The 13,659-nt window shown below is 47.5% G+C and overlaps 2 protein-coding genes across 2 annotated transcripts in view; one reads left to right on the forward strand and one right to left on the reverse strand.

The window, feature by feature from the left end:
- prpf18 (PRP18 pre-mRNA processing factor 18 homolog (yeast)) overlaps window positions 1-10,190 on the reverse strand; it is a 40,708-nt gene extending 30,518 nt beyond the window's left edge. The window contains exons 1-2 of the mRNA XM_052034027.1: window positions 10,075-10,190; window positions 2,955-3,032 (exon numbers count right to left, since the gene is read on the reverse strand). Coding sequence (XP_051889987.1) covers window positions 2,955-3,032; window positions 10,075-10,140 — 144 coding nt within the window. The 5' untranslated portion in view covers window positions 10,141-10,190. The remainder of the gene's footprint in view (window positions 1-2,954; window positions 3,033-10,074) is intronic.
- A 41-nt stretch (window positions 10,191-10,231) lies between these two features.
- Window positions 10,232-13,659, forward strand: part of bend7 (BEN domain containing 7) — a 70,654-nt gene continuing 67,226 nt past the window's right edge. The window contains exon 1 of the mRNA XM_052033746.1: window positions 10,232-10,297. The gene's annotated coding sequence lies outside the window, so the exon portion shown is untranslated. The remainder of the gene's footprint in view (window positions 10,298-13,659) is intronic.

Genomic DNA, 13,659 nt, shown 5'->3' on the forward strand with positions numbered 1-13,659 from the left:
AGATTAATACGAGAGGACATGGCTTTAGGGTGAAAGGGGAAAGGTTTAGGGGGAACATCTTCACTCAGAGAGTGGTGGGAGTGTGGAACGAGCTGCCGTCTGACGTGGTAAATGTGGGCTCACTCTTAAGAATAAATTGGATAGAAACATGGACAGGAGAGGTCTGGAGGGTTATGGACTGGGTGCAGGTCAATTTGACTAGCAGAATAAAGTTTCGGCACAGACTAGAAGGGCCAAATGGCCTGTTTTCTGTGATGTAGTGTTCTATGGTTCTAACTGGACAGGTTTTCTGCCAATTCATTACCAACTTAGGTGATGAAATCCAATTTATACCATGCCTGTCAAATATTATCACGAATTTCCAATTTGAAACTGTAATATTTGTAAAACAGGGGAGCATGGGGTATAATCTGAGAACAGATTGGCTCAAGATAATCCAACTAAAACATATAGGAATGAATTGGAAAAGCAGGTACAGTGAAGATTTACTAGGATCTTGCCAGTTCAGGAGAGTCCTGGCTGTGGAACAAAGGGGACAGAGGGGAGATTGAGTTCAGGAGTATATCATAATGAGAGATGTAGGGAAGGTAAATGGAAAAGGCCTGTTTTCATTAGCAGAGACATCAGCAACTAGGAGTCCTGGATTTAAGTTAACTGTTAGAAGATATAGAAGGGAATTGAGAAAAAATATAATTTCACTCAGTAAGTGGTGGAAGTCCAGAACTCACTGCCTGGAAGGATGTTAGAAGCAGAAACTCACCACATTTAAAAATTACCTGATGAGATCTTGAAGAGCCACAACCAACAGGGCTTTGGACAAAACTGGGGAAGTGGGATCAAAACCTGAAATCTATTTTTTGGTGAGCATTAACATGATAGGCCAAATGGTCTAATCTTCTGCCGTAAGCTTCTCTGATCTCACTCCAGTGCTGGCAACAGACCCCAGCACTTCAATCGTGATCAGCAGCATGTGAGGGAGGGGGATGTAGATAAACATCTCCCACATTCTGCACGGGACATTCCAAAAACAATTTCAATAGCAGTCCATTATTTGCTGTGATAAATTATGATAATTTAATAAATTTTCTTGTGTTCCATGCTCAATATCCATGCCTTCACCAATGGAAAATAGCATTTAACTGTCAATGACTTTGCTGGGCAGGCACACAGACATACCTGTAAAACCACACTACAACTTTTGACTGCATTTACTAACAACATTTTTCAAATGTGTGTGCGTGCACACATACACACATTTCTCTATTCATTTCATGCACAAGGTATTAACACTGTTCTACATAAACAATAAGCATTTTATTCTTTTGCAGCCAAGTGCAAGAAAAAAAATGCAAAGCACTATATGCTCTATTAAATTGACTGACTTTAGCATTGGCCAGCAGATGTTTAAATAGAAACTTACCTGTAAGATTTAGTATTATAGCAAGAAAGAATGAATAAATTTATAATTGATAGAACTTGCAAATATAATTAGTGCCTGATAGAGGTCATAGTTAGTGAGGACACCAGTTCCATTTTATGCATCTCTACATATACTGATTTACAGACTGCTTGTACTTTGATCCACGGCCCTGGAGTTTGAGATCCTTATTGGTGGAACAGGGACCTAGGTCAAAGAACCAGGCATGTCAATTGATAAGAACTGGCAGATGATTGTTTAGAGCACTTATTTGGCTTAATGTCCTTGGAAATTCGTCAGGATTATCCAGACAAGCTTTGGGACTAACATCTGAGCTATATGAAGCCCATTTTGGTGTCTGTCTTTCTTACAACTGGATGGATTTGAGGAGTGCATTTAGATCACATTAGCTTGCTTGCCCTGCCAATAACCAAGAAGAGGACCACCTCTACTGCAAGCTGCCAAAGCTGAGCTGCCTGTTGCTCACTTGACACCTATTTCCATCTGATACGGGATGTACATCTGTTTAATGCAATGATGTCTGTTTAATGTACTCATATTCTGACATTTATGGTGGCTGCTGTCTTTCAGATAGCCAATAAACCACATTATTCTGCAGCCCTGCCTGGGATAATCTGTATTGAAAACTAGTCCAAATCTTACCTACATAACCACTAGTACACATTTTTAAGATTCGTATACAATTATACAACTAAACTCTTTACTATTAAAGTTATTCCATCCCTATAATTTACAATCAATCTTCTTCCTTTTAAACCCAGACCAATAAAATCTATGCAATTTTCCACAAGTAAAAAATTCTAACCCTCTGTCAATACCAGTCTGTAACTATTTACAAAGATGTGTATAATTGCAAGGTGACACGTTTTCCAACTTCTGTCTTCTGCTCTGGGGAAGCCAAGCCTGTCCTTAGCTAACTCTAAGAAATGTGAACGCAATCCTGCCCCCACAATTGAGAGGTAAGGCATGCTAACACGATGATGTCCTTTGTCATATGACATAGCCTTTAAAAAGTAATTTAAGTAACAGCATAACGTACTATGTTTACCTGGTAATCTAATGTGAAGCTACACTTCTACCACTACACCTCTGTCATCTATAATGTAAATGGTGAGCATGCAAAGTATTTGAGCAAATTACCACAGTTATTCGGTTGATAACTGAAAGACATTTTATTCCAATAACTGAAAAGAAAAAGGGCCAGCCAAATGTAATCAACCAACACAAAAACCCAAAGCCAAGCTACAGAATCTCAGCTCACTCACCAGTTGCTTTCATGCACTCAGCTACATGACTCACATGCAGCTCAAAACAAAACAAAAAGTGCTTTTGGACCCATACCTTTGTCGGCGGCTCCTCATTACAACCTATTGACACAAGTTTCACAGGAAAGGATTTACTGTAAGTGCTCACAATACAATCTCACTGCCGAAATGTATTTGGTCATAACATTTATGGATATAACGATAAGTTCATTCACAACTGATGTCCAGTAAAATAAATGCGAAGGGATTACCTTGTAGCCACATTTTTCCAAATAATTCTCCTCTTCCTTCCGAGCTAGGTCACTACGCTTGAAGTATTTTTTTGATTCCTGTAATTACAGAAAGAACAATTACCACTTTAGTTTCAACATCTGGAAAGCAATATGCAAATTGTTATTTTGTTGGCACCATGGCTTTAAAGTAATGGGTGGGAAGTTCAAGGGAGATATCAGAGGGAAGTTTTTTTTTTACCCAGAGAGTGGTTGGGGCATGGAATGCGCTGCCTGGGGTGGTGGAGGAGGCAGGTACATTGGTCAAATTCGAGAGATTGTTAGATAAGCATATAGAGGAATTTAAAATAGGGGGATATGTGGGAGGAAGGGGTTAGATAGTCTCAGGCAAGGTTTAAAGGTCGGCACAACATCGTGGGCCAAAGGGCCTGTATTGTGCTATACTGTTCTATGGTTATTCCTCTCTTGCACTATTTATTTATTTTTGTAACTTATAGTAATTTTATGTCCTGCACTGTACAGTTGCCACAGAACAACAAATTTCATGACACATCAGTAATAATAAACCTGATTCTGATATATTGTGAAGAACGGCTAGAATATTTATTACAGTAGGCTTGGCATGTGGCATGCATTCACAGAGAAAGTAAATAATGCAGTTTTAGATTACTGGACCAACATGGCTACTGAAATTAGTCAACAGTCAGAAGGCCAGAAACGTATATCAGCCACATTTGTAGATTTACGTATTCAAATGTAGTCACACAAATTTGTCCACAAGATCAAACCTCCATTTTGGGTCAATTTCAAGCTTTGTTTCAGTAGAACACTCTTACTGTGTCAGTTCACCAACTGCCATACATCACTAGATGCTGGAATCTGGAGCAAAACAAAAATCTGCCAGAGGAACTCAGCAGGTCGAGCAGCATCTGTGAGGGGAGAGGAAATGTCAACACTTCAGGTTGAGGCCCTGCATCAGCACTCGGTTAACAATTCCTCTCCCCCCAAAAGATGCTGCTTGACTCACTGAGTTTCTCCAGAAGTTTTTTTAGTGCCACGAACCATTGTTATTTTTGCCTTTGCCTTGACCTATCACAGCTCATAGTCGAGGTTAAAGACACTATCACCGTGCTCAAACTTTGGCAGCAGGCAGGCAGAAGAAATGAGGCCACACCTCACTTGTATTTCAAATGCAACCTTGTGCACTGCCTAAGAATACCAGACACAAACTGCTTATTGAGACTGGCTCCTGATTTAACAACCACTGCTGCCTCCAAATCAGTGTTCTAGCAGCTAGTCACTGAACTCTGAAACATCTCATTCAATCTGTTTAATAGCACAGATATTAAGATACTTCTAGACTAAAATAAATTTAAAAAAGCAAACTAAGAAATTAGCTTCTGCAAAAAGAGAAAGAAAATTCAAAACACAAGTTTTATTTAAACAAAATTGCAATTTCTCAATTCCAAACATCACACGTCCATTGATGGTAACAATGATGTTAATATAGAAAGAAGCCCTGCACCCTATCCCACTGTACAACATGTTCTCTTATCCCCTTTTTCTGTTCTCGGTGGGGACGGGGGGGGGGGGGGGGGTGGGGTCCCTAGTCTCAAGGATGATTTGTTTTCACTGACGAGTTTAATGTGACTGTACCAAAAGGCAGGACTGGAGGTGGGTAATTGGTAATTAGTTTATTATTGTCACATATACATTTGATACAGTGAAAAACTTTGCTTTGCATGCCACCCATACAGGTGTGTGTGTGTAAGAATATCAAATCGGAAGTACATCGAGGCAGTAGGGCTACATTGGGAGACAAGTGCTCCTTAGTACATTTGTGCTTGGACTCCGTATTCTCCTGTTGTGATGATTCAAGAAGCAAGGTGTCTTCCTGGATCGACCCTCCTCCATTTTGAGTGGTCATGGGCAGGGATTCCCAGGAGTCAGTGAGAATGTTACATTTTCTTCAAGGAGCGTTTGAGATCATCCCTGAAGCACTCTCTCTGTCTTGGAAAACAATCTGCTGGATGGGTCAAAGGAGGAAAAGTGGGTTGGGGGGGGGGAGAAAAAAAGATCGGCTAGGAAAGGGAAGAAGAGGCATGGTTGGGGGTGGGAGGGGGAGTTGAAGTAACTGGCAGTAGGGAGATGCAGATGATGGTTACGGACCGAGTGCTGGTGTTCCGTGGTCACCTAGTCTGCGTTTGGTCTCGCCAATGCAGAGGAGGCCACACTTGGAGCACCCAATGTAGTAAATGATATTAAGGGAGGTGCAGGTGAATGTCTCACCTGAAAGGATTGTTTGGGTCCCTAGACAGAGGTGTAAGGGCAGAGGTTGCACCTATAGCGGGGGCAGTGGAAAGTCCCCGGGGTGGGAGCGGGATGGGGGGGGAGTGGTGGGGTGGTGGAGGAGTGAACTAGGGAGTCACGGACAGAGCGGTCCCTGCGAAAGGCAGAAAGGGGCAGGGAAGGGAAGATATGCTTGGTGGTGGGGTCCCGTTGGAGATGGCAGAAGTGGCGGAGAATGATGTGTTGGATACGTAGGCTGGTGGGATGAAATGTGAGGACAAGGGGGACCCTATCCCTGTTGGGTCTGGGAGGGGTGGGGGTGAGATCAGAGGTGTGGGAAATGGCAGAGATACGGGTGCGAGCTCTCTCGACCACAGTCGGGGGGAAGCCCCGGTTAGAAAAGAAGTTGGACATCTCGGATGTCCTGGAGTGGAAAGCCTCATCATGGGAGCAGATGCAGCGGAGGCGGAGAAATTGAGAAAAAGGGATAGTGTCCTTGCAAGGGACAGGGTGGGAGGAGCTGTAATCGAGGTAGCTGTGGGCATCAGTGGATAAGGAATCTCCTAAGATGGAGACGGAAAGATCGAGGAAGGGGAGAGAGAGGTGTCAGAGATAGTCCAAGTGAATTGGAGAGCAGGGTGAAAATTTGTGCTGAAATTTATGAAACTGTCAAGTTCTGCACGGGTGCAAGAGGTTGCACCAATGCAGTCATCAGTATAGCAGAGAGAGTTGAGCAATGGGTCCAGAGTAGGCTTGGAACAGAGACTGTTCAACGTAGCCAACGAAGAGGCAGGCATAGCTGGGGCCCATGCGAGTGCCTATAGTTACACCCTTGGTCTGTAGAAAATGAGAGGAATCGAAAGTGAAGTTGTTTAGGGTGAGAACAAGTTTAGCCTGGTGGAAGAGAGTGTTAGTGGAAGGGGACTGCTTCTGTCTCCGGTCAAGAAAGAAGTGGAATGTGGTGAGGCCGTCATGATGGGGAATAGAGGCATACAGGAACTGGACGTTCAGTGAAGATGAGGTTGTGCATGCCGGAGAACTATGGAAGAGTTGGAGTGTGTGTGATGTGTCACGGATGTAGATGGGAAGGGATTGGACCGGGTGGGACAGGAAGGTGTCCAGGTACGAGGATATCAGCTCCAATGGGGCGAGAGCACATGGAGACAATAGATCTGCCGGGACAGTCCATCTTGTGGATTTTGGGGGAGGAGATACAAGCCAGCAGTCCCAGGTTGCAGGACTATCATGTTGGTAGCTGAGGGGGGGGTGGTGGGGGTGGGGTGGTGGGGTGGGGTGGAATCACCTGAGGTGATGGTGTGGGTGGTCCTCGGTGGGATCATGGTTCAGGGGTAGGTAGGAGGAAGTGTCCAGGAGTTGGTATCTGGCCTCTGCAAGGTAGAGGTCGGTGCACCAGACTACCACGGCACCACCTTTGTCGGCTGGTTTGACGACAGTGTCAGGGTTGGTGCAGAGGGAGTGGCGAGCAGAGCGTTCAGAAGGGGGGAGGTTGGAGCGGATGAGGGGAGCAGAAAAGTCAAGACGGCTGATGTCGCGCCAACAGTCGGCTCTGAATTGGTCCAGGGAAGGTAACAGGCCCAGTGGGAAGAAGAGAGCTGGAAGCGGGAGAACAGGTCATCGAAAGGCGGAAAGAAGACTTCTTACTGAAGAAGGTGTCACGGAGACGGAGGTGGAGGAAAAAGAGCTCGGCATTGTGCCAGGCTCGGAATTCGTTGAGGTGGGGGCGTTGAGGTACGAAGGGGAGGCCTTTGCTGAGAACAGACTGCCCAATGCAGAGGAGGCCACACTTGGATCACCCAATGTAGTAAATGATATTAAGGGAGGTGCAGGTGAATGTCTCACCTGAAAGGATTGTTTGAGAGAGGGACTCATGAAACTCCCAAAGAGAGGAAGAAAACTTCTTCAAAGTGGGCATCCTTGAAGAGACTTTGCAGTGGAGAAGTAATACTAGAGAAACAAAGGCCTTTCTCTCCTATATATTGGGCTTCCCCTTTTCCTATCTTCAGTCCTAAAGAAAGGACCTGACCCAAAACGTTGCAGACGTTTTCTCCACAGATGCTGCCTGGCCTGCTGAGTTCCTCCAGCATCATCATGTTTTTCCATGTAGATTCCAGCATCTGCAGTCCTTTGTTTCTCTGCTGGAAGAACTCAGTGGTTGAGCAGCATCTGTGGGGGGAGAGGAAATGTCAATGTTTCCGGTTGAGACCTGCACCAGGACTCAGTCAACTATTCCTCTCCCCCAGTGCAGTCTTGTTTTGGGAGTCTGGTGTCAGGTATGTAGACTATGTAGCCCACCTATGTAGCTGGTTAAGTGTGATCAGAGCCTCGATGCTTGGGATGTTGACAAGCTGACATTGGTTTACCCATCCTGCTACATGATTTGTAAGGTTTCGCAGACAGAGCGTTGGTGATTTTTCTTCAGCGTGACAAGGTTGTCTGCAATTTGTGTATTGAAACACGCAGAGGGGCAGTGATCAAGTAGGAACAGAACAGTAGTGAATCATTTTCTCTGTCCTGGAAAACAATCTGCTGGAAGAACTCACATTTGAGGAGTCCCCAAGATTGCTCTCAGTGGAAGGAGCTGAAAGCTTTTGAGAGGTTGAAAGCATGGCTGATGCTCCCGGCATTTTTCTTGGATTCGTCCAATGATACAGTTCATGTAATTTGCAGTGCTTGATGGACCGAATCCACATTGCAACTCACGGTAGAGCTCTTGGGCCAGTGGGGGAAGACAGCTGAATCTCCTTGTAGGGAGATCACACATTAATTAAGGCAATCAGATAGATATCTCCCTTCTTGAAGATAGTAATTGAGCCTCTGGGGTCGCTGCCATATCATCCTCTTATTGAGATAAGGCAGGGCTGGGATAACGCCAAAATTGAGATGGATAGTAAACTGTGGAATGGAGTCAAGGATTAATTGAGATCTTCAATGTGCTCCGTTCAGTGGTACTGCCTCTCAGTTCTCTTCTTCTTGTCTCTAAGCAGGGCGAGTCCTTTGGTGTTCAAGCAGAAAATTGCTCTGGTAGCACTGAAAAGGACACCCACATTGTTGCTGAGTTTCCCGCACTCACTCCAGCACTGCTGCGGCTGTTTCCATAACATCACGCAAATCAGCTACTGCCTCAACCCATCATATACTGAAACACTTACCTAATTACATCAAGAAAAAGCTATATTCTGAGACAGGCAGATAATACGGGGGTAATATAGAAAGAGATAAACATGAGGTCAAAATCAGACTATAGTTCTGTTTATGCAGGCTGACAAAGAAAAGCTTACATTTCTGTAGCACCTTCACCAACGATAATGAAACTATGATAGGCTGGCATGTGGGGGGGGGGGGGGGGGAAGAAGAAGAGAGTAGATCAAAGAAGAAACCAAAGGAGGGATCAAAGGGCATCAAATAAAAATTCAGAAGGGATCAGAGGAAACCTCAATATAGGAAGGATGTGGTTACACTGGAGAGAGTGCAGAAGAGAATCACCAGGATTTTGCCTGGATTTGGTTATGGATAGGCTGGATTTGTTTTCCCTGGAGCAAAGGCCGAGGGGTCAGCAGATTAGAAGAGGCATAGATAGGACAATTTTTTCTCCATGGTAGAGATATCAAAAACAAGATATCAAAAAGAAAGGTTTAATGTGAGAAGAATGGGTTTTGAAGGAGATCTGAGGAACAAGTTTTTTATCCCACACACAGGTTGATATCTGGAACGTACTGCCAGACGGGATGGTGGAGTCAGATCACATTACAACATTGAAAGAGCCACATACACTTAAATAGGCAAGGATAGTCGTAATGGGGGCAAATGGGTTGAGGGGATCACTGAACAAGCAACACTGAGGAAGTAGTAGGGATGAAGCGTCGCACTGAGGGAGCAGTTACTGAGGGAATGCCACGAGGTTACTCACCCCCTCTTACACCCCCATCCCCCCACAACCCCTCTTTAATCCATCCTTAGCATCCCTCTCACCCCCACACCCCTCTCTCCCCCATTCTCACCCCCCACCCCTATCTCTCACCCCCTCTCACCCCATGACACCTCTCCTCCTGACAAGCTCCCCCACCCCTTCCCTCCCACCCCCTCTCCCCACCACACCTCCCACCCCTTCCCTCCCACCCCTCTCCCCCACCCCTTCCCTCCCACCCCTCTCCCCCACCCCACCCCCACACCCCCTCTCCCCCACCCACCCCCACACCTCCTCTCCCCACCCCACCCCCACACCTCCTCTCCCCCACCCCACCCCCACACCTCCTCTCCCCCACCCTTCCCTCCCACCCCCTCTCCCCCACCCCTTCCCTCCCACCCCCTCTCCCCACCACACCTCCCACCCCCTCTCCCCCACCCCTTCCCTCCCACCCCCTCTCCCCACCACACCTCCCACCCCCTCTCCCCCACCCCTTCCCTCCCACCCCCTCTCCCCACCCCACCCCCACACCCCCTCTCCCCCACCCCTTCCCTCCCACCCCCTCTCCCCCACCCCACCCCCACACCCCCTCTCCCCCACCCCTTCCCTCCCACCCCTCCCCTCCCACCCCCTCTCCCCCACCCCACCCCCACACCCCCTCTCCCCCACCCCTTCCCTCCCACCCCCTCTCCCCCACCCCTTCCCTCCCACCCCCTCTCCCCCACCCCTTCCCTCCCACCCCCTCTCCCCCACCCCACCCCCACACCCCCTCTCCCCCACCCCACCCCTTCCCTCCCACCCCACCCCCACACCCCCCTCTCCCCCACCCCTCTCACCCCCCCCTCTCTCACCCCCCTCACCCCCCCCTCTCTCACCCCCCCCCTCTCTCACCCCCACCCCCTCTCTCACCCCCACCCCCTCTCTCACCCCCACCAGTTGCCGCTCCTCCAGCTGCCGCCTTTTCCGGCCGATCTCCGCCCGCAGCGTCTCCATGACGGCGCCGAACTGCCCGCCGGGAAATCCAACAGGGCAAAGGGCGCAGCGGCGACTGCGCGTGCGCAGAACCTGCCTCCGGCAGACGGCCGCCGGGGGTATGGGGGAGCGCCGCACTGCGGGGGAGGTACTGAGGGAGCGCCGCACTGAGGGGGAGGTAATGAGGGAGCGCCACACTGAGGGGGAGGTACTGAGGGAGCGCCTCACTGAGGGGGAGGTACTGAGGGAGCGCCACACTGAGGGGGAGGTAATGAGGGAGCGCCACACTGAGGGGGAGGTACTGAGGGAGCGCCTCACTGAGGGGGTACTGAGGGAGCACCACACTGAGGGGGAGGTAATGAGGGAGCGCCACACTGAGGGGGAGGTACTGAGGGAGCGCCTCACTGAGGGGGTACTGAGGGAGCACCACACTGAGGGGGAGGTACTGAGGGAGCGCCACATTGAGGGGAGGGATACTGAGGGAGCGTCACACTGAGGAGGCACTGAGGGAGCACCACACTGTGGAGATACTGAGGGAGCGCCACACTGAGGGGGAGGTACTGAGGGAGCGCCACACTGGGGGGGAGGTATTGAGGGAGCGCCACACTGAGGGGGGTACGGAGGGAGCACCACACTGAGGGGGGTACGGAGGGAGCGGCACACGGGAGGTACTGGGAGCGCCCGCCCCAGAGTGGCTGTACTGAGGAAAGTGTCCCCTTTCTTCAAAGCCCCCGGTCCGTCTGCCCCTCCTTTGAGGACATCAAATTTTAAGTTTGCCAATGGTCTCAAAATGAATAAGACATATTTAACATTTAAGAGTTAATAAAGGGCTTTCCAATATGCTGTTGGTTTATTATTGTCACGTGTACCAAGGCACAGTGAAAAGCTTTTGTTTGCATGCCATCAAGGTAATAGAAAATAGAATGCAAAATATATTTACAGAGAAAGTGCAGTGCAGGTAGACAAAGGGCCATGACGAGATAGATTTGGGAGATCAAGAGTTCTTCTTCACACGTAGGGAAAATGACTGAGGGTTTTGTGGTTCGTGACAAGCAGAAGAGGCTTGCCATCAACCTCTCAATTAACTTAAGTTTACCTGGAGCTAACTTCCCAGGGAGAAACTCTAGGACCAGCTAGGAGAATACTGAAATACAGAATTCAGTCCTCTGTGATGATTAGGGACTGATAATTGGCTTGCAAGCAGTCCCTCTGAAACTGATGCAGGTTTTTGACCTGAAATGTCGACAATTCCTTCCCCCCACCCACCCACCCTCTCATAGATGCTGCTCAACCTGCTGAGTTCCTTCAGCAAATTGTTAATTGCCCCAGAATCCAGTATCTGTGGTCTCTTGTGTCTTCTACACTGATGATCTGTGAACGCCAGAGTGTGTTGCACTCAAGTTGGTGGCTGAATTTCTGACGGTACAACAATGACTAAACTTCAAATTTAGTTTATTGGCAATAAACCAGATTGGGACATCAGGACTTTGAGGACAATTCTGTAGAGATGCAAGTTTTCCCTGTAAAACCTATGATTAAGGTAATTTCAAAACCCAATGTGCTACAGATACTTTTGCTCTTTCTTCTCAAAAGTAAACTGCTTCCACAGTGTTAGCGATAAATTAATTGACCTGCCAATCAAACAAAACTGATCTCATCTGTATTTTGATCTCTGTGTGAACCTACTTTTGCTTTCCAAAATGTTTTCTACCTGACTAATCATAACCTTTGAGTTATTTTTTGCACAAGTATCTGAATAAACAAGTACTCTGACTTTTATTTTGGGTAGTAGAATATTATGTTGCCCTTGGCACATAGAACATTGATGGAAGTTCATTAGTATATAAAGGAAGGAAATTAATTTCTTACAGGAAGTTCATGACGAAACACTTCTGAGTTACTTGAACAGGAGGCATTTACTTGTCAATGGCATTTATCTGGATATTCAGGGTGGGAGCCTTTGATGATTGTACAGTTGTATGCCAAGGCTGTTTACTTAGTAATTTTTCATGAACAGGCATCACTGGCAAGACATGCTTTCATTGCTCATCCATAATTGCCTGAGAAGGTGGTGATGAACCATCTCCTTGCTGACTAATCACAGCCAGGGTGAAGGCGAGAATGAAGGTTTATTCTGGTGAATGGGACGCCAATCAAGTGTGCAGCTTTGTCCTGGATATGCTGAGCCTCTTGAGAGTTGTAGGAGCAACACTCATTTAGGCAAGTGGAGAGTATTCCACTGTATTTGTGACAGGGTATCCAGAGGTGAGTCACTCCCAGCAGATGCACAGCATCTGACCTGCTCTTGTAGCCATATTAATTATGCGGTCAGTCCAGTTGAGTTTCTGGTCAATGCTGACCCCCCAGGATGTTGACAGCGGAGGATTCGCCAATGGAAATGCCATTGAATGTTAAGTTAACACGGATTTGTGAAAGGGAAATTATGTTTCATCAATATATTAGAGATCTTTGAAGGTATGCTGCAGATTCAGGGAAACTACCCTCATAATCTGGCATCGGACTGGTGCCGGACTGGCAGATCTTCAGGACTATTGGCTGTATCAGTTTTGGAGCATCTAGACAACAGCAAAACATACATCAGATTGTTTATCGATTACAGCTCAGCGTTCAACACCATCATCCACTCAGTATTAATCAACAAGCTTCAAAACCTGGGCCTCTGTACCTCCCTCTGCAACTGGATCCTTGACTTCCTTATCAGGAGATCACAGTCAGTGCAGATCAGTGATAACATCTCCTCCTCGCTGACAATCAACACAGGTGCACCTCAAGGATGAGTGCTTAGCCCACTGTTCTACTCTCTCTACACTCATGACTGTGTGGCTAGGCACAGTTCAAACGCCATCTGTAAATTCTCCGATGACACCACTGTTGTTGGCAGAATCTCAGATGGCAATGAAGAGGCGTACAGGAGTGAGATAGATCAGCTGGTTGAGTGGTATCGCAACCATATTGCACTCAATGTCAGCAAGACCAAGGAACTGATTGTGGACTGCAGGAAGGGAAAGTCTGGAGAACACACACCAGTCCTCATTGAGGGGTCAGCGGTGGAAAGGGTGAGCAGTTTCAAGTTCCTGGGTGTCAACATCTCAGAGGATCTGTCCTGGGCCCAACACATTGATGCAATCACAAAGAAGGCACGCCCGCGGCTCTACTTCATCAGCGGTTTGAGGAGATTTAGTATGTCGCCAAAGAGTCTTGCAAGTTTCTACGGTGGAGAGCATTCTGACTGGTTGCATCATCGCCTAGTATGGAGGTTCCACTGCATAGATTCGAAAGAGGGTGCAGAGGATTGTGTAGACTCAGCCAGCTCCATCACGGGCACAACCCTCCCCACCATCGAGGACATCTTCAGGAGGCGGTGCCTCAAGAAGTGTGGGGAAATGGGGCCCCAGTGACTTTGAAGGGAGCATGGAAAATGGAATGAGGTGAGTCAGATTCAAACCATTGGGAATTCCAAATAATAGGATAATGGATTATGAGAGTTTCACTGTACTTGGATTCCCAGAGGTTATTGCA

This window comes from Pristis pectinata, chromosome 19, assembly GCF_009764475.1.
Source record: "Pristis pectinata isolate sPriPec2 chromosome 19, sPriPec2.1.pri, whole genome shotgun sequence".
In the NCBI taxonomy this organism is placed as follows: domain Eukaryota; kingdom Metazoa; phylum Chordata; class Chondrichthyes; order Rhinopristiformes; family Pristidae; genus Pristis; species Pristis pectinata.